This window comes from Perca fluviatilis, chromosome 21 (genome assembly GCF_010015445.1).
Source record: "Perca fluviatilis chromosome 21, GENO_Pfluv_1.0, whole genome shotgun sequence".
Lineage (NCBI taxonomy): Eukaryota > Metazoa > Chordata > Actinopteri > Perciformes > Percidae > Perca > Perca fluviatilis.
Genome location: NC_053132.1, coordinates 15,110,242 through 15,132,220, shown reverse-complemented (window position 1 = coordinate 15,132,220; position 21,979 = coordinate 15,110,242). Strand labels below are relative to the sequence as shown.

The 21,979-nt window shown below is 41.1% G+C and overlaps 1 protein-coding gene across 2 annotated transcripts in view; it reads right to left on the bottom strand.

Moving 5' to 3' along the window:
• Positions 1-688: 688 nt before the first annotated feature.
• The window catches only part of nrg3b (neuregulin 3b), a 222,297-nt gene continuing 201,006 nt past the window's right edge, over positions 689-21,979 (bottom strand). For both annotated transcript variants that reach the window (XM_039788573.1, XM_039788572.1), the window contains 5 exons: positions 21,428-21,530; positions 18,957-19,083; positions 10,216-10,325; positions 5,048-5,230; positions 689-1,922 (listed from right to left, as the gene is read on the bottom strand). In XM_039788573.1, the coding sequence (XP_039644507.1) occupies positions 1,169-1,922; positions 5,048-5,230; positions 10,216-10,325; positions 18,957-19,083; positions 21,428-21,530 (1,277 nt within the window). In that variant the 3' untranslated portion in view covers positions 689-1,168. The remainder of the gene's footprint in view (positions 1,923-5,047; positions 5,231-10,215; positions 10,326-18,956; positions 19,084-21,427; positions 21,531-21,979) is intronic.

Sequence of the window (21,979 nt, the reverse complement as noted above, 5' to 3'; positions counted from 1 at the left end):
TGTATCCAAATCCGGCTTTAAACTTCTCCACAACAGTATCTCGGACCTGCCTGGTGTGTTCCTTGTTCTTCATGATGCTCTCTGCGCTTTACACGGACCTCTGAGACTATCACAGAGCAGGTGCATTTATACGGAGACTTGATTACACACAGCTGGATTCTATTTATCATCATTAGTCATTTAGGTCAACATTGGATCATTCAGAGATCCTCACTGAACTTCTGGAGAGAGTTTGCTGCACTGAAAGTAAAGGGGCTGAATAATTTTGCACGCCCACTTTTTCAGTTTTTTATTTGTTAAAAAAGTTTGAAATAGCCAATGAATTTCGTTCCACTTCATAATTGGGACCCACTTGTTGTTGATTCTTCACAAAACATTACAGTTTTATATCTTTATGTTTGAGGCCTGAAATGTGGCAAAAGGTCGAAACGTTCAAGGGGGCCGAATACTTTCGCAAGGCACTGTATGTGATTAAATCCAGTGCATGATACAGGTGTCTGTTGCCATGGAGATAAAGGGAAAACAGATTTAATTTTGCCTTAACCTTGGCATATTTTATATTAGATGTTATTTGAACTTCTTTGGTGTTTATATTGATTATCAGTATATTCTAGGCAACCATTTACAAACAAGCATAGACATTCTTCATATAAATAAAAAAATGGATTGAGATGAACAAAGCCCTTAATTAACACTGTTATCTTAGTCTTTATTTTGTCACAATTGTATGTCAAATATATATACGTCTATATGACATATATTATATGACATATATAATTTCATTTCTTTACAATAGAGAAACAACATAGAGATGACACACTATTTTGGTTTCTAAGTAGAAGCTCCTTTTAAATAGTGGCATTTTTTTCAATACACTGTTTAAGTCAAGCTCCCACTCAAGTCACGGTTTTGTTTTCCTTACTGAGTCACATGTATTCACAATGTGTTTGTTTGTCTTTGTTTCTTTATAATTTGATGTCTTTTGTTGTGTCAATAATTTTTTTCGTCTGCAGTTTAATCTGTTCAAGTTCCTTCAAAATCGACAGCCATCTGTTATTGGTCTGTGTGGCCACACAGATGGTCCCACCTGCTAATCATCCTGTGCCACCAGCAAAGGTATACAGTTATTGGAAAACAGTGTATTTGAAGCTTTACAGAGTTAATCCAATCAGCTTGTAGAGGGCTTGGCATAAGCGTTTGCAGTTCCTCTGCAGCTTGGTCCTTTAGTGGCCAAGGAGTAGTTTGCGCCTCCATACGCAAGGGACATCTGACCTTGGCACAGTCCCTGGGCTTCTCTTTGGCCTGCTGCCTTCAAACCTCTGGTCCCACCGCCTGTGTGCAGAACTCTGGCAGAATATTGGACGCTTTTCCCTTCTGACTCCTGCACAGCCCCAGCCTCGAGAGTGTTTGTGTCACCGTGGTGGATCTCGCTGTGAGACCCAGACATTTTCATGTAGCGGGAAAGGCTTTTCTGTTTTAATTCCTGTGCGAGTTTCACAGTAATTTCAATGGAACAGGTTGTTTGTGCAGAGCTGAGATTCTTCCCCGACCCCAGTGTAACTGTGATGGTGGCAGGAGGGCTAACACTGTTGGGTATAACACCAGGTGCCAGCACGACAGTCTCACAGGGCAGTGAGGAAGAATCGCTGATGGGCACTGCTGTCTTACCGGCCGGCGCGGGGTGCCACTTGAGGAGCCCCCCTTGGTTCTGCTCATTGGTGTCCACGTTCCCCGCCTCGAGGTCACACGCTTGGAGTGAGGGGATGATGGGCACCGAACGGGTGTGCAGGGAAGGTGGAAGGTAGGTTGTTCCCTTATCAAGACGGGTGCACGGGACTTCGGTCCATCCCTTTCGGGCTGCAAAGTGAGAGAGTGAAGTCCTGTCGAGAAAGGCACCGACCTTTCCACTAGCAGAATCACACCTTTAGGCAGAAGAATAGAAATGGCAGGGTGAGAAAAAGAGACCAAGTCATTTAATATTATGACCTTTAAGTCCAAGACACTCATTTCCTAAGAGCAATAAAAGAGAGCGAGTAATAAAGAATATGGCGATAAAGCTGCCATTGTTTTGTGCTTTTTACCATTTCATTCCCCTCATTGTTCTGCACAAAAAAAAAAAAAAAAATCATCTTTCACCAACACAATTATTATTTAGGAATTGTTCGTTCATAATCTTGTGTAATTATTTATAATCCTTGGCATGGGCAGTCTGTATTGTTGCTGCATGATTGTTTAACTGAGAAATCCTTCTCTCATGACTGCCTTATCGGAGATTTAAGGCTTTAGCAACACAGCTGGTGGATTCTTGACCCTGGTCTGTAAGAGTACATGGTAAAAATGTGTCTCCTTGAACATGTGTGATGAAACATTTGTCTCTATAAAGTGACATGTGGGGTGAATGGCGTGTTTGTAGGTGTGAGTGTCTCCCTGTGTATGTTTGCATGATGAAGCATTCAACCATCAGGTATGCGTGAGGTATCACGAATCAGTGCCGACAAGCTTGAAAGGCATCATGTTCAGTATGAAAATAATACAGCAGAGCAGGGAAACTTATCCAGAGTCAAGTGGGTAAGTTTGTATAGGAGTTGAATGTGAACAAGAGTTAATATTGTTACTGAAGACTCAATTCACATTTAGAATCACCCCGGCAAAGCCTTAGGAGACAGCCAGTGTTATTGTCAGCCTTCAGAGACTGTTTGTAGCATAACCAAGTTTAAATAATTGAATTACTTTCCCACTCCTCCCTCGGTATTAGAAGGGCGATGGCAAGCTGGAGGTAAATCCGGCAGATCAAAACATATCTAAAAATAACTCCTAAAGCAAATTTGCCTTCAATTCTGTCCTTATCTGTGATGGGTAAATATATGTTTTGACACTGGATAATGAAACTGACAAATCCTGTGGGTATTTGTTGTCACAAAATGGAAAACATGGCAGAGTATTTTTTTTTCATGTTTGCTTGCTGCTCTCGTTTCTTTTTCTTTTTTTTAACACTTTTCTTCCGCACTCTGTGCCTCCATCTTTCCTTCGCTGCACTCTCATCATCTCTGCACAATCTTCCTTCTTCCCTCACTTTCCCCTCTCTCGCTCTCTCACTCTCTTTTCGAGCTCCCATTTCTCATTCTCAGAGATGAGAGGGTGTATCCATGGCAACAAGGGAGAGGTGGGTGCTTGAGGAGGAGGAGGAGGGAGTTGTAAGCTTGGTAGCGTGTTGTATGGCTGGTAAGTCGAGAAAAATGCCATCTCAACCTCCTGTAGGCCAGCAAAATATACTCGACTGATGGATCTGCAAGGGAATTATCAATGGCTAATGAGATCTTAAATGTTTAACTGTACAAATGCAATCTTATTCCCAAGAAGATGAGAAGCCCTCTCATTTCAGCTCTTCTCCTAAACACTTGAAAACGCTGTGGTAGGTTAAATTGCCTATAGCTTACAAGATTACGCCTTTGTGATTTTAAAAAGGAATTCTCATTAGTTTCTTCAGCACTTTGTTTATTTGTTATTCTGTGTGCGCACACAAGTGTGTGTGTGTATTAAGAGGGAAACTGTTATGTCCTGGAGGATCTCCCCGTACAACCATTTGAAAGAACTGCAGAGCTCCATGGAGCTTTGTTTAAAAATGTAAATTATGGAAATAGGTCACATAAAGAGTTTGGCAGCTTGCAGTGCATCTTACAAGCCACTGCAGCGCTCAATCGGGTTGGCAAGCTAATAAAAACATTGCAAGGCACTTTTAAGTGCGTGGAATGCACGAGGGACACTACTGCTTTAATGACAAACGTTTCTGAGAACAGTGACATCGCTCAAGTTGCACATGCTGACAGCAAATTAGGCTGTTCCTGAGTCATATGCTAAATAGGACTGCCTTACTCAGGCTTGAATATGCTCTCTTCTGCATCTGTAAATAAAACCTGCAATAATGTAATGCTTTTAGTGCTACTTGTTTAAGAGAAAAATGCCAGCCTTACATTATGCATGTACTGTATTCTTCTTGAAACAGTGAAAGATAAATGTTTTCCAGCTTTGGTATATGTTACGTAACAATCAATCTTATTTATAATCTGTAAAAGATTGTTGAGGTAAAAAGAAAAGATTCAACTAAAATACTTTGTCTCTACATGGATCATATCCTCCCTCCTTGAGAGCCCTGGCAAACATCCCTCTTTGATAACAAACGTGTCAGGGAGGATTTCACATCAAGCTATTTTTCTGAACCCATGCCAGTGAGGATCATCAGACTGTACTTTTGAAATGTGTTAGTTATTTTAAGCCCCCAGATAGCCAACTGGCGAGAGGTGGCTCTGCCAAAAGTCTTCTCTGCTTTTAATGCTTCCTGAAACAGCGGCAGTAGCTGTGCTTCACTTTTGATAGCCATGAAAATAGGGCAACTCGCTGTCCTTACTCGACATCAGGACGGGCACGATGAAAATTAAAGATGTGCTAATACCTGAAATGAATCTTTTGCAATATGTGGTCTTGTTCTAGAAGACTGCAGTCACCCAATAATGCTCCATGTTCAGCTTGTTTAGACAGAGCATTAGCCAAAATCAACCCATTCTGGACATCTTGAAATGCATTCACTCATGCATCATCTGGTAATTAGCTTTGGAGCACTGTTGTTGATAAAACCCTGCAGATAAAACACATTTTCATTCACAGCAACAACCCAATGGCAAGTGTAGGGTGGACTACACACAGACTCATTTCCTGGACTTCCCCAGCACCATGATACTGTTGAGCAGTTGGGATCAAGTGTGTTCTCCAAATTAATTGTGACAGTCCCAGTTGAAGGAGGGCACAGCAGATCTCATTTATTTCCCCGGATCAGATTTCATAAGCTACTTCGCGGATTTGAACTGTGAGCGTTTCAGTTATAAACTCATTTCTCCCAAAATTATCCTTCTGCCACTCCAACTTAACCTCAGTTAGTCCGGGGTTCAGTATCACTGAACCGGCTATCTGACATCAGGGGCAAAGACAATTTCCTCTTTGAGGATCAAACAAACAAGACAAAACTAACAAAAAAAGAAAGAAAAAGTTTCACCTTCTTATGGACTCCATGTCTGTTGAATCGTCCTCCTGCAAGTGTTTGTAGACCAGGCCGTTTACTCTGGATCCATCAATGAGATTCGTTGTTATTTTGTGTTTCCCTCTGGAAATGGGTGGGGTCCTGAAGTAATTACTTTCCCTCCGTTGTCGGGCAGGACTGAGTGAAAGGGAACTGCTCCTGTAACCAGAAAGGAAACCAATAAGGGGGGGAGGGGCTGAATATTACAGATTTAACACACTATTTTACAAAGGTTTCACAAATTTAAACAGCACTCACTAATTCATGTACTGTATCAAATGTATCTCATCTTCTGTGTTGATGTATAATGGACTGGACTGGATTGACCTTTGATATTTGATGTTTGAGTGTGAAAAAAAGCATCATATTCCACATACAATTGACTCTGTACATTGGTGACCTTGTTATTGAAGTGTAAGCTTCAAACTTGTTGTTGTGAAAAGAATAGTAATTTACAAATGCAAATTACACACACATTAAATAATTAATCATGGCTCAATGAAATACAGGAGAGACGGGATTGTGGTAGAACAAACTCAAGAGTCTGCAGCCATGCTGGCAGCTCTGTGAGGCTGCACTTGAGCTAAATACGTATACATCTGCATGCTACAGTAGGTTGTCCACAGTGACAATGCTAACATGCTGGTGATTAGCAGGTAATATTTACTAGGTTCACCAGTTTAGCCTGTTAGCATGCTAACGTTTGTTAATTAGCACAAACTACAGCTGAGGCTGATGCTGATGTAATTAGTTTCGCAGGTATTTGGTCAGATCATTCTGATTTTGATATGCCGCAGTATCGGGGGAAATTGAAATTTGGACCTGATGATGCTAGATTAAAGTCAGAGGATCAAGTCATTACATTTGATCCTCTATTGACAATCCATCAAACACTTTCCTCAGGACCATACATGTGAAACTAATGGTTGCTCTACAATCACCAAAAGCAGTATGATTCATCCTTTGGGGACCATCAATGACCATGAACAACCAGCATTGCACTCCATGGAGCCACAAAGCTTGAATGGCTAAAAATGCAAGTACTTCTGGAACACAGCTGTACTGCTCCTTTAAGGCTACTGAACTCCATAAACTGTCGTCCTTGATAAACTGCTTGACTATCATCAAGCAGTGGTTAAGTGACAACTATTTGCTGCTGAACCTAGATAAGACGGAAACACTAATTATTGCCTCTGAAAGTAGTGTCCCACTGATTAAGCAGCATATTGGTGCTTTAGGCTCGTCTGTCCAACCGAGCCTAAGGAATTTAGGTGTTTTTTATTCTGCGATGTCCTTGGAGCATTACGCCAAACAGTTAATCAGAAACTACTACTACTTTCAACGAGGAACATATCAAAACTCTGAACTTTGGTGTCGAAGGCTGAATTGGAAATGATCATCCATGCTTTTATCTCGTCTCGTTTAGATTATCGCAACGGTCTTTTTATATGTTTGAACAAGAAAGAGCTTTTCCGTCTGCAGGTTGATCAGAACTCCGCTGTGAGGCTTTTAACTCACACAAGCAAAAGAGCGCACATCACACCTGTTTTGGCATCACTTCACTGAATTCATTTTAGAATTCATTTTGAAATTCTGGTCCTTACTTTTAGAGCCTTGCCCGGACAAGCTCCTCCTTATATTTCTGAACTGATACAGTGTCAGACTTCTTCCCGGTGTCTGAGGTCATCAGGTTAGATGTTGTTAGTGATCCGACGCACTCATTTTAAAACCAGAAGGCATTGATCTTTTCAGGCAGTGGCACCCAGGCTGTGGAATGCACTGCCACTCTCTTTATGTTGTTCAAATGCTGTTGATTCTTTTAAAAAGCAGTTGAAGACTTGGCTATTCAAAAGGCTTTTAGTTAGACAAGGGCTTTTATGGCTGTCTGATTTGATATACCTATGTTTTCCTTGTATTCTGATGTCTTCTATTTATCATTTTCCAATTTATTGTAAAGCACTTTGTGATTTTTATCTGTGAAAAGTGCTATATAAATAAACTTTACTTACTTAAAAAACTGCTTAAATGTTACTTTATGAGAACTACCTTTTTGCTTAAGCTTGAAAGCCTCCTGAAGTTAATACAATTGTATATTTCTTCTTATTTCTACACACATGAAAATGACCAGAATATACTGTAGATATCCTGTTGCCGTGAAGGATCGAAGCGGCAGTCTTAAGAACCTGTGCTTCCTGTCTAGGCACACTGTTTTTAAATTGTTCTGTAGGCAGCAGGTGGATGACTTCAAAGCAGATCCCTGTACTCTAATATAAAGCCATGACATCAAATGTGAACCAAAGTTCTACTGCACTATACTACAATCTGATGTGTATATCATGCAAGGTCAAGCAGCTTCCACAGCACGTGTGGGACATGGAAATACAAATGTTTAGTTTATTTGGCATTGCGGCAGCCACACAAATATGTTGAAGTGTGTTTAGTAATCGAGATGTCCAAACTTTAAGATTTTCTAGCTTGTCCTTAAACTGAACTTCCTCATTCCTTTTAATCCATGCAGTAAACTAAATAGTCCAGCAGACCTCTTAATAATTGATAGCTGACGAGAACACTGTGCAAAAAAGATTTCAGCTATAACAATTTCCAAATGTCCGTGGCTGTGGAAAAATAAGCATGGCTAATGTTGGCTCAAGTCTTCAACAGCATTAGCATTTGTATCGACTGATATAAAAAGTTGATAGAATAAAGTCTGTTTTGTTGGCCGATTTTTTTAATTAGAATTAATTGAAAGCTGGAAAAATCCAAATATGTTTTTGTGAACACTATCACCAGGCTGTTGTAATTATTGAATGTTAAGGTCTAAAACTGAAAGGCAGCTGCTTATCTCTACAATTCACCGACAAATGTACATCCTCCTGATGTTAAATGGGTAAGTCTGGCTGTGAGAGTAATCCAGCACATATTTTTTAAATCCTTTACTGTTTGTGCCTCTTTCGGACATAGTAGAGAGAGTCAGAAACGACAGAGGAGACAGAGGAGGATGACGTGTGACACGAGTAAACACCATTCTCAACAGAACCAGCAGGATATCCTGACACAGCACTTAACTAATGTAGGCCTATGCATGTGAAAAAAACTCTAGGGATGTCTGTGTTTGGTCCATAGTCTTTTCTCAACAACCACTGGATGGATATTTTTTTTTTTTTACAGACAAACATTCTACTGATTTTAATGATCCCCTGGCTTTTCCTCTAACTCCATTCATTTATGACAAAATAACCTACCTGCAAAACTACTATTCCCATCAGCCTTAGATGCACTTTGTGTTTACTACTAATTAGCAAATGTTAGCATGCTAAAAAAAACTAAACTACGATGTTGAACATTATAAACATTATATCTGCTAAACATCAGCATGTTATCATCATCATTGTGAGCATGTTAAGTATGCTAAAATACTAAACTCCGATGGTGAACATGGTAAGCATTATATCTGCTAAACATCAGCATGTTAGCATTATCATTCTGAGCATGTTAGCATGCTAAAATACTAAACTACAGCAGTTAATATGGTCAACATTATATGTGCCGAACATGTTAGCATGCTAAAGTTCAAAACACCACTGTGCCTAAGTGCAGCCTAACAGATGGAAACCCTAACCCTAACTCTTTTTTGGTTTAAGAGCATCTGTTTTTTGTCTTACTCTTATGTCTTTATTGTCAGTGATTTATGTGATGTCTACATTGTTTAAGCAAAATCCCAGTTCAACAGATATACTGTGCATTCAAGCATGTTAATCAATCTACACATGCTCATACCCAGTGATAAAGCCTTTGATTCACAGGTAACCTTCTGCAGCAGTATTGATGGGCCATATTGATATGCTTTTATGGGGCATTTCTCCTGATAGCTCAAAATGTGGTCCACTTTTCTCAGGTCAATAGCTTAAAGCATCTCAACATCATCCATCACAGCCTAGTTCTCCCCTGCCTCTTCCTACTCTGAGAACAAGCTGAACAGGTGATTGACTGTCAGCTGCCCTCCAAGAAGCACCTGCATGACACTGTGGGGAAAAAATAAAACAGAGTGAGTTGGCACCCTCCCTGCAGCCACACATGACAATCTTTTGGAACAAACTTTCCTCTGCGACACAGCAGCGGTCCATTAAAACAGAGAACAACTGCCGCCTCAGTTGGGTTTTCAAAAAAGTTGTCATCATAGTCAACCAGACATCTAAAAACTCCCTCTGCCTGTACACACACAACCTCTGAGTTCCCCATTATCTCTGCAAACATAGCTGTCTCTGTAATCACTGTTCATCCTGTACTGTATGTCCTCACTACATAAGGCTGAAAGTTTGTCTAATGCACACACAATAATGTAATATGACTTTACAAAAATATGTGGAGCTTTACGCACAGCCTGTTCTCAGAAAAGTTACAACCCTCTTATCCAAAATTGCTTCCCATGCTGCTCACCACCACCAGATCAAGTAAAATGTAGACATTTATCATCAATCAATTAGTGATTTGCCAACAATGAGTGTAATAGGTGCTAAGGGAAATACATTTTTGTGAAATTACTTCTTTCACGTTGTGTGTCTGAATGTCATTAACTTTCAAGTGTGCCTTCACCCATATCATCAAAGCAAATGAAGCTTTTCTGTAAACATCCCAGATAGGGCCATTGTAGCACGCTCTATACTCACATCCCTGTGTTCTTCTGAGGATTTAAAATGGCAGCATTTAATACTGACTGCTGTGAGCACAAAGCACAACTGCTTCCGAGATCCCTCGTAGCAAGATGTTAATTTTGTTGAATCTTCTGTCATTTGAAAGATGGTATGAAAGGAATTTGGTTCAATCAATGTTTAACTCTGCACATTCAAATTTGCTTCTACTCACAGTATGTCTCCTCTTCCCTATCCGTGTGCAATTCAGAATCTGCATGAGCACACATTTAATCCCTTTGCACAATTTACTGGACATTCCATGTAAATAAAGCCATCTTCTTTCCCAACTATTTTAAAAGACTCTAATTTTCATTTAATTAAACTAGCTATACCAATAATCCTCTATATTTTCTACCATATTGCAGGATGATTACATTTCTCACTTGGCTGGCTCTCATGTCTGGATATAGTGAAATATATGAAAAAGGAAAGAAGAGGATGTCGCATTGTCACCTGAAGCGTTTCCCTTTAGACAGCGCTCTGCTGAGAATAGGTGGGGTTACTGTTGATGTCCCTGGTGCCACGCTGTTGCCCTTAACAGACGATCCGTGAGAACCGCAGCTCTGCAAAACATGAAGAAGAATAGTGCATACAGGGACATGGTAATTGTGCCTTCAGGATGTATCTTCCTTAGTATCCTCACGCTATGAGAAAGCTACTTTATTATAGTTTAGCTTGGATTTGAAAACAAGATGGTCAGGTGTAAGCGATTATGTAAGTCAACACAGGAAATAAGCTCAGGGTATAATACATAATGCTGGGGAAACAGTAGGCCTATGTGGCTTAACAGCAAGTCCCCAACAAGGTTTAAGTCCCCTGTCAGGTTGAGGATGTTCCCTCACTGATGTATCCTCCCTCCCCCCCTTAGTCAGGCAGACTGTCTTTAATTACACTTTACATTTTAGTGCAGATTAGGAGGGGACACTTTGTGAATAAACTCCACCATGGCCCTCACAGCACTCCGGCTGCAATAAAGAATTAATCCCACACAAGATTACATTAATTGTTTTCTAAAGAATTCCCCTGCTCAATTCTTTCCCTCTATTCTTATCAAAATTAACACAGTTATCTTACAACAGGCCCGACACAGGGCTGTGGCACAGCGGCCATGAATGCCCCAAGAACCCCCCTGTGAGACACTACTGTAAGTCACAAGATAATTCTGTTATTCCAGTTACATTACATTCTGCACTGCCCCTTTCTCTCTGTCTGATTTTACATAATTAAAGAAACTGCATGTGACTTAGAGCCAGTTCAGGGTTCTCTTGTCCGATAAGCCTCTTTTTCTCCCTTACACCCTTGACTCCCAGAGGGAGTTGTTACTGCTGTTCGCTAGTTGTGCGAGAAAATAGGATTATTTTGGCCACCCTGTCGTATACCCTGCAGGTGGAGAACGCCTCACTTTCTGTAACAATTACCGCCGCAAACTTTCCCTGGGGGATGGTATCTATGTTAGGGGATAAAATAAATAGCTTGTGGCAGACAATGGCAGACCTGTGTGATGTAACCCATTTCACTTGTTCCCTCCTATCTCACTTTTGCCTTGTTTTATGCCACTTGTGAAAACCTTGGATAAACACAATGTGGATTTATTTCAAGGGGAGACAAAGGGAAAATACAGGAGCTTGACAGAAATGGAGAAACATCTATCAATATGTTGACTATCAACGACATAACAAGGAGAAAGGTAAAACCTATGCATTCAGAGCAGCATTAATGCTCCTTGGATTACCATTAAATCACAGGTCTTGAACTGTGCATAATGGGCTATTTGACCATTCTTCATGAAGGACATTCCTTGAGTTAGCAGCAGCACAAACCACCACCAGCTGTAGTTTACTGCTCAAACTGAGCAATGTGCCAACGTGACTAAAACACAGTTTTGGCTTTACCTGACCAAAATGTTAATCAGCTGTTTTAGAATGATGTGCTGACATACACATTAGCATTACATTAGACAGCTTTATTTATTTTTTTAAAGCTGCACTGGCCTGTCATTAATCATGGAGCTAAAGAAGCTTTCATATCATCCCCACTGCTGTCACAATGCTTGCTAAACAAGTGGCTAATATTCGTCCTCCATTTTATGTTCAACCCTGGTTAATTCTCTGATGGCACTGTGCCTTCTGTTGTTTTTTTAAAAGCTATGATCAAAAACCCAAAACTTATTTTAACAATCTAAGCGCACGGCGTGACGCACCTGGCGCAGGTGCGTTTAAGGAATGTACGAATCCACTTTTGCTAAGTTAACGGCGGAAAAAAGGGTCTGTGTGCCAGGCGCATGGTTCAAAAGGGTTGTACTTAGTGTCTTAATTAATCATAGGTGTGTTTTGGGCGTAACATGCAATAAACCAATCAGTGTCATCTCCCATTCCCTTTAAAAGCCAGACACGTTTGTACCTTGGCGCATTGCTATTATAATGGCGGATTTGCTAAGCAGGAAAGGGAGATTTTCAGGAGAAGAAACTGATCTGCTTGTGCATGAAGTGAAAGCGCCAGTAACCATAATAACATGTAATGTGCTGTTGAAATAACAATGAAATGCTGTGTTATTAAAGGGGTGATAGAATGATTATATAGGGTATTTAACACTGTTCCTTATGGTCTCCTAATGGGGTATGTAACATTGGTTGGGCTGAAAATGGCCTGGTTGATATTTTATTGCCAATGCTGTTATGCATCCCTGTGTTTTGGCCCTATTTGTAACAAGAGCTTTTCTTCGAAATATGGTATGCTCATGAATATTTAGATGAGCTGCACACTGATTGGCTGAGGGAATCCCCATACACACACATTAGAGACGCGCGCTGATTGGTTGAGCGAATCCCTATACACACACATTAGAGACGCGCGCTGATTGGTTGAGCGAATCCCCATACACACACATTAGTGATGCGACAGAATGTCATATTCCAGACACTGCATTGTTTCGTTACCAAATTCACTTATGAGACTTTTTAAGCGAGAAATCAACTATATAAAGCTCAAATATGGGCTGTTCAAATTTGGTAAGACGGACTTTAGGAGCTCCACACAGTCTGACGAGAAAGCAGCAGCCTGCTGGGCGTCATACCCAGGGCAAAGTCACCCTTTGTGGATTAGCTACTGCACTGCTGGGGCTCTACGGCCGGCTGCCGGCATAACTATATTTATAGTTTGAATTTCGTCACAGCACTTATATCACAGCTATCCCAAGGTCTTACAAAGCTAACGTTGTGTCCGTTTTCAATGTAAGGCATTTTTATGAACGTCAGGCGTTTTGTTAGGAGGAGCAGCTAGCTAGCTATATACCCATTCAATACAATGGGAAAAGATCGCTGCTAGCTAGCTACTCTTTCGGCATAACTATAGTAGCTATATTTACAGTTTGAATTTCGTCACGGCACTTATATCACAGCTATCCCAAGGTCTTACAAAGCTAACAATGGTGTCCGATTTCAATTTAATTAATTTTTGTGAACACTATCTAGGGATTTCGTTAGCTGCGACTGTTCCTTCAATCCTATGTGTAGAGATTGCGGCTAGTCAGCTTCATTTTCGGAGTAATTAGGTATGGTTTGAATTTCGTCACGCCACTTACATAACCTCTACCCCAAGGTCTTATAAAGCTGACAATGGTGTCCGATTTCAATTTTATAAATTTTTGTGAATTTCAGAGGAATTCTGAGAGGAGGCTAGCTAGCTCTCATTGATAGAGCTACATCCAGCCGCAGGCTCTATCAATGAGACTCGTGGACAAGAGGCGTTTATTTCACCGATCGTTTGTTTAAATAACTCAACACATTATAATTACATACATTATCAGATTAACTTGAACCTGTGGTAAGAGATTGTTGGCGTAACAAGCTTGCTGACCGCGCTCTCACTTACACACACCGGCCATTTAGCTAGCAGGAAGAGGGGAACTGCAGGCCCTGGAGCTCTGTCCAGGCAGTGGCGTTTGGTAGTCCATTCACCCAAAAAACTGTGACTTTGCGTGGGTATGGAGTGCCATGGGCTGCCAGCCGTGACGGAGCTCTATCTACCTATATCTATTTACATAGTTGATTTCTCGCATAAAAAAGTTTCAGAAGTGAATTTTGTAATGGAATAGCAGAGATCTGCGCGACCTAGATTCAGAAGACTACCTGATCTCAGGTCAGTTGTGTAGCCTATGTAAATGTTGGGGCGTGACCGTTCTCTTAATACATCCATGGGCATGACGAAGGTACAGGTCTTGGGATGCTTACGTAAGCTTCTAGCTTTGTTGAGATTTGCCCGTTTTCAGCGGCAGTTTCAAAATATGAGATTTTCATAGTAAAGTGGTGTCAATGGGATTTTGAGCTTCTATGTATGTCCTATTTACCCACCAAACTGTCGTTATTCAACTATGACAAGGTAAAATCGGTTTTGCATTCTATCACCCCTTTAACTTCAGACCAGGTTTTTGTTGGTCAATGGCGCGATCACATTCCGCTGCCTCAAGATAGCAATACGCCAAGAATGCACCTGAACACACCTCCCTGTAAGACCAGCACACCCATGGGCGCACAGATGGGCGCAGGTGCTTTTGCTATTTAAACGTCGTCGGCGCTGGACGAAAAATGTACAACTGCGTCAGTCATAAACTAGCACAGATACTTGCGTCAGGCTTTGCGCTGCGCTGATCCGGGTGCAATATAGGGCCCGTAGTTTTTATGCACATGAACTTGCTGGACCTACTGTATTTCAAAATTTCTTTTAATTTGAAAATACTCAAAAGGGAGAGCAGAAAGCAAATTCCTGCACCTGTCCAATGCTTGTTTATTTAAACCTTTCAGATATTTTTCTTTTTTTACACAAATAATGATCCTTTCCTTAGCTACTTCTGCTAGTACTTTTTGTACATCTGATGACATAATAAGAAATCGGGCCCTATCTTGCACTCAGCGCAATTGCCTTTGTACACCGACGCACGTATCATTCCTATTTTGCACCCGACGCACAGCGGACTTTTCCCTCCACAGACGTACGTCGGTAAAATAGGGAATGTATTTGCGCTCCTGGGGGCGGTTCAGCGAAAAGAGGAGGCGTGTTCCGGCGCAAACGTTACTTTGTGCTATTCTGCAGTTTCAGAAAACAATTCCGCCAGTGACCAGGAAATACCTGGTCTAAAGTCGGTGCTAGTCTAAAGTCAGTAGCGCGTTATTCAGTTGCTATTTTAGGGCCATGCTTGGCCATAATGTAGCGTGTGCACAACCGCGTACACTTCTCTCATCTAAATGGATGCAGCAGTTCCCATTTTGGCAAACCATACATAATTACAAAGGAAAATATTACTGAAAATGCGCTTCCAGGTGTTTGGATAGGTCAGGAGGCACTTTACAGTACAGTCCTCAAAAAGTCGCAGCATTCTTTGTGGCTTGTTGTGTTTTACACAACATTTCCATGAATCATGGATGTGTTGATGACATAAATGAGGAAATATTAGAGGACTTAAGCAGACGGTTGTTGAACTACGGGGGGATCTGGTCCGGGAGTAATGCGCGATGCGCTCCTGATGGAGCGGGTGGACGGAGATGGAGTGGGGGAGGAGGAAGGGGCACAACAGGTGCAGGTGGTGCGTTTGGAGGCGCCCACGCTCCATGGCTGCAGCAAAATCCTCTCCAGACTTGAGGAGAAGACGCCCGAAGGGGGCGGACAGCAACATCGCCACCCGGCCAAAGACGGGCATTTATTACTTTGCGCATCTCGCACCGGCAGCTCCCGCTGGCGTGCGCCAGGCAAATCCGCGTCATAATAGTAATCCGCCATGGAACAAGCGCGCCCTGCTCTTAAAGGGAATGAGAGAGACGCTCTGATTGGTTTATTGCACGCGTTAAAACCACACCTAGCTACTTCAGACCAACCCATTTTAGATTTGCGTCGGGCGCAAGAGTCATTTATCCCGCCGGTATAATAGCAACAGCGGCCGAGATCCGCCCACAAAGCTACTTGCGTTTTGCGTTTCATACTTGCGTTTCAGATCGTTAAAATAGGGCCCATCATCTTTAAAAAGAGTTAATCTTCCATAATTGGTGCTTCCTTGGTGTAAGTCTTGTCATGTAGAAAGAAACCTCAGGGTATTGTAAAATTGACTTTGGTGTGACAGAACCCAGCCTTGTGTCACACCAGAGCTTTTACTAAAATATCTTGAGGTCGTATTTTTGTGGCTTTTCATTCACAAGGCTCTGTTCTGTGGCCCTTATCATTCTTTATGCCCATAAAGTATTCATACTGTATGCTCACCAGTAGCCTTGCATCATTCCTGAGGGTGACCCAGTCTCTTCTTAGAGTATAGCTAGTTAGTTACCTCCAGCTTCTGGTTGTAGGGAATTGAGTTTTTCTAGTCTTGTCTTCCCAGCCTGTGTGCCCCTATTCTTTCATGTTGGTGCATGTCTGTTTCATTCCAGTGTCCCTCATGGGTATGTACCCTATTTCTTTGTATTTGAGACACAATCTTAATGCCATAGAGGTGTTGAATCAACTCTCAGAGGAAGTGGGAGTTGTTTAACAACGCAATTACATATCTCCTTTCCCTTAAAAGTGCATTGAAACAAGTCATGCTATTCTATCCTACAGTATATGACTCATATATAACGCTTAAGGTCTGCATATTTACAGTTATGTGCAGGAATGTGGCTATTCAAATTTAGAATTACAGATGGAGGGAACATATGCACAGGAATGGTTCCAGATGTGCAAATATTTATAGGTATTTGCAATGACAGATGGAACAGACAGACAAAGATGTACAAATACTGCATGAGCCGGGGCAGGTCTGCAGAGAAGTTGGATATAATAGTTCAGGGCTGTTAAGTACACATAGTATAGAGGCAGTGCAGGTGCCCAGGTGTCTATTTTAAAAAGGTGCCAAGGGTTTAGTAACCTGAGTTGGCTCAGTCCCGGAGCATTGCTGCAGAGAGCATTGTGTAACAATGATGTCAGCATATACTGTATAAGTCTTTACATTGCTACTCAGCACACCTTGAGGTAAAATGTATTGGTCTATAACGGCAGAGTTCAGGGAGTTGAAACATTTTTGGGGGAGGTTAAAGATACTTGAGTGGCACATCAGTTTATCATAGAGAGGACAAGGAAGACACTGACCGAAATGGACTTTATCCTCCCCTCTGCACCTGCCTCGACAGAGCCAGTGTTCACAGCTCACTGCGCTCATCGCCGCCTGACTCAAACGCACACACAAGATGCTGAGGAGTTATGCAGCAAATGTTTTGAGCCTCTTTAAAGAACACTTTGCTCTGTTCTTCCTTGTACAGTTTTTCCATTTTGTCAGTCTAACTTATCCTTTAAAGAAAACCAAGAGAACTGCACCACCCACAGCACATGTCCTCTCCCTAGCTGGTGGCAAGCTGTGGGAGTGGGTGGAGAGAAGCAGTGGTCTGGGGTCGCTGTGTCAAATCTGTGAAAAAATACTTTTCACTTGTTAATCTTTCCTCGTTCAGTTCAGCTCATGCCCCCTCCTGGGTGCTTATAGCCAGTGATCTTTCCCATCCCACCTTCAGCTTCCTTCACACTGTTTTATTATAGCTTGTGTTTCTGTGTTGTGGTGTTATTACTGTTATTTTGGTCTTTGCCTTCCTCCTGGCTTCCTCCCTGTGTCCAGCTCCAAATGCATTTTGTGGCTGGATACAGGGCTTCACTACATGCTGAGGCCTCATACATTCCTGTCAACACACTCTCATAGTCATGATGTTAATATAATAGCCTTCTATTGTGCTATGGGACAATAGGCCTGCGTCTGACTGAAATACATTAAACTGGGCTCCGATGTGCTGAGACTGGTTTGGTGTCAGTGGAAGGTGAGTTATGAATTTGTCTATGCAGTAGTGAAATCATGTGCTGTGTTCTGTCTTATCTGACTTGTATGTTACTTAAAAACAGCTACTTCAGAGCTGCAGGATAAAATTAAATGTTGTACGACTTCTTAGCTGTCAACCGCTCAAAGCCATCTTTTCCAGTGACGCCTTCAAAAAGCTTTCACATTGTGCTAACTGCAGTTTGCTGTTGCTTGCAATTTGTGAGGGTCAGTAACACCTGGAGAGCATATAAAGAGCAGGTGAACATTAGCACATGCATGTGATAGAAAAGCAGTTATGTGTATAACTTCCTCAAACAATGAAAGAAAGTGGCCCTCTGAATAACAAAAACAAACAGCAAAATGGCATCTTATTAAGAAGAAGAAAACAAAACATGCAGATAATATGTGACTATTTTTCTAACACCAACGAAAGTGCTAATGCTTCACGGCGATTGCACTCTTTTGATGAGACCTTTATAAGTGTGATTTAGGCTAGAATTACCCTGGGATTCGGTGGAGACATCAGCCTTATCAGTGCCATCTACATCCTCCTCATGCTCTGCTATGAAGGTCTGGGTCAGTTCTCTCTCCAACAGTGGCTGCCACTGCAGGCTGTGGTGGCTTTCAATTAATTTCAAGCTATTTTGTTCTTTTATGTCTACACCCTGCCATTTCTTTTTACGTAAACCAGGGGGTTGTCTTTGTGAGCTTTCATCACAAGAAATTGCTACCAAAATTAGATTTTTTCTCCTTTTGGCTCGTACTGTTTATCTCCAAAATGTCTCAGTGTTGTGTATCTTCATTAGATTAATAATTTAATCACACAACTTTTCTGAGCTGAGTTCAGGGTCACATTTTTCACAAACTGCTCCATCCTGCTGCACATTTTTACCTCTGCTTGAAAAAGAATTCGATACAGCAACTGAATGCACCAAAAACACATTTTTCACATTCTCAGGAGTAAAATACTACTAGTAAAGTGTCAACATTATTTGTCTACTATACAGTATTATTGCTGTGATTGCATGGTGAATTTAGGATCAGTGACACGCCACAGATTAGAATTTCCAATCTGCAGTTTGTCCCAGGAATCTGTCATTGTGAACATGACAAGCAGATTTCTTTCTGTATAACACATGATGCATGTATTTGAAACTCTTATTCCCCACTGTCTCTCAGCCCCTGTCAGATATGAGCGGGAACAAAAGGCTTCAGCCACTAGAGAGATTATTAAGACACACGTTGTACATCATCCTGTCAAGCACTCTAAGACTCTGTTTTAAGAGAAGTATGATACATATTAAGATGAATTTTTTTGTTTTTTATGATAATAAAGATATGAGTGGAAATAAATCAATACTCTGTAAATACTTACCTTTTGGAGTTGAAAGCTGTATTGGAGCCTGGGAGTAGATTTGGACATGAGGCCAGAGGCGTTGACACTGCAGTCCCTCAGGCTGCGGCTATCAGAGAAATGAACCTGGAGTTTTTCCCTGTGTCTTCTAGTGCAGGGAGAAAGAGAGAGAGATTGCAATATTACAAGTAAAATAAAGAAGTAATCCAGAACAAGAGGTGGTTTGTTGACAATACCGAGTGTAATTTAAGGCTACAATTAAAAAAAGAAAAGAAAAAGGAACCCCGGTGGTATACTTCACTATAAAGTGTCTGGCTCTATTAGCGTTTTGCTGTGGTCAGGGTATTTCCTGCCTTCCCTCTAATGATAACACACTGTGTTTTTAGTCCAGTCATTGATTTCTATTGACCAGCTCTTTAGACACACATGTAACAGCAAGATATGTGATCATATTTATTGACCCGATACCCTTTCATTCCAAGCACACACACACACGTACACACACACACACACACACACACACACACACACACACACACAGTTATATAGAATTTGTGTTACTTTGTTTCGCACAAAAAAAGCCAGTCAAGGACTTATAATGGTTTTAGTCAATCTAACATCTGTCAAATGTAAACGTATGAGTGCCTTGAGAGGTTAAAGAGGCAAAATTAGCACCAAAATAAGCACCAGTCAATATATATGGACTCATATGTGGACAGTTTTTTTTCCTAGAGCTGTAAGTGAAGGTTTGATGATGGTGAAAAGCCCTCAAACTGGTTACAAAAATAGCATTAGCAAAGATGTCTTGCACGATTGAAAATTTAATTAAGGCACTGTACTGTGAAATGTCCATTACATGCCTTTGTGATATTATTCTGTGAAAAGAAAGTAACAAAGAAAGATTTTCCAGAAATACCTCCAGCGTTTTGAACGCTTACTTTACCGAGGGAGACTAAGGAACATTTCTGGTTGGATGTTTTAATGGAGAGATAATGTGCACGCATGTGTAATCGAATGTGACACTGATGGTGCCAGGTAGGTGTTAATTTATCCATGTGAATCTGAGGAAGACTATCCAGTTCTCCTGCTACACAAATAGCTTAAATTCTTTGTCATCCAATATAACTGCTTCCAATCAGTTCCAATCTTAACCATAAAGCAGCTCTTATGAACACATTGCAAATGTGCAAAAGAAACGTAAAATGGCATCTTTTAGCTATGCTAAATATAAAATATCACAGTGCTCCGTCATTTTGGATTAAATTTTGATTGGATTAAAAATTAATTGATGCTTAAGACTTTTGGATTAAATGTTAATTCACCATTAAATGTTCATTCTTAAATACTAGGTTGCTAAACTCTCTCTGCAGCTGAGGCCTGTTAAATGTTTCCTGAGTAAATGACATTACAAGAAGTTTTAATTTAAGAAGCAAATGACTAAACTGGTTGAAAAGGACAACAAACTAAACTGAGGGTTTGGTGCTGAGACCTAAACTCAATAAAATAATAAATAATAATACATTTCTTATTACTAAATAAAGCTAATTTCATAATCCAATCCAAGATAATTAGCGACTGATGGTGAATATTTGGCAAACATCAGCACTATAGTGATATCCAGTCCCACTTCCGTATGCTGCCTAATTACTAATTTTTGCAGAACCATGCATAATTAACTAGCCTTTGATTTTCATTTCTTTTGGTCTTTATACATGTAAAAGTAACTCTCTTATCTCTGACTCCTCTGTATAGTCTTCAAACACTATCAAACATGCACGACTGGTTAATCTTCTCTGTGAATTACTGATACGATTGAAATTTCAGGTCTTTACTGAAGAGCAGAACAAACTTTATTGCAGTTTATTGCAGGAGAAGCTGCACTGTCTCACAACATTTGGGGAAAAGAGATTCAATTTAAAAAGGACTCTGGGTTTGGATCATTTCTGTTACATTTATTTGGAGCCATGGCTGTGCTTCGAACGCTACAGTACTAAAAAAATAATCCCATTTTTGTTTCATATCAAGATCAATTCAATCATCACAACCTACATTCACTCCGTATTTAAACTCTGCTATTACTTTGACATTGTCAGCATTTCTTTTCTTTCTCCTCCGTGCAGTGAGTTATTGACTTTGGCGGGCTGCTTTCGTGCTGCCAGGTTACCTCTTATCCAGTCGTGCACATGCACACACGCGCTTAAGGTCTAATGTTTTTTGAACTTGCTCTAGCTCTTGCCTTATCTGTGTATTTTGTTTTGTGTGAAGCATTTTGTGACACACCTGCTTGCTAAAACCACTTTCCAAATAAATCTTACATGAGTATATGTCCCAAATGCATCCTACACAATTTAGATGTAATGCCTTGCTAAAACATCCTCTAGCTGACTCACACTGAAGAATTTTTATTGGGCTCCATGCCATGATAGTAAAGTGCTCTTTCTGCACAGCCGGGGGCATACTCTACTAATGTGGTGCTGGTTGGCATCACTCACTTGTTGCGATGGTAGAGAGCCATACACGCCACTCCAAGAAGACAGATCCCTGAGGCAATGCTGAAGATGGACAGCACCTGCCTCTGGTAGGTGTCACCACTCTCTGCGGAGGAGAGAATACAGTTCAGGCCATCGCATTTCTACTGTGACACAAAGGATATGGGCTGTGGCTGTGACTGAGCGGGGAGGAAGAAACATATCATGAATTAACATACCGAGCTCACACGAACGGCGGATGGACACACACACACATACATCCATCCACAATCTGCATTAGCATAAAGCGACCAATGCTGCTGTCAGTAAATGTCAGTGTTTGAGCATGGGATAGGGACATGGCAGACACAGGCAGGGCTCAGTGACATGTGCTAACTGAAGTGTGATAATCATTTCATTCAGACAAACCCAGCAGGCAACGCCGATGGACTGGCTGCACAGCAGGGGCCGCACAGAGTGTACGTGTGCGCACTGTATGTGTGTCACCATTCAGAGACTGATGGCGACAAGGAATTAGCAGCAAATGAATGCTCCCGGAGCTTCTTGTCAGACCCC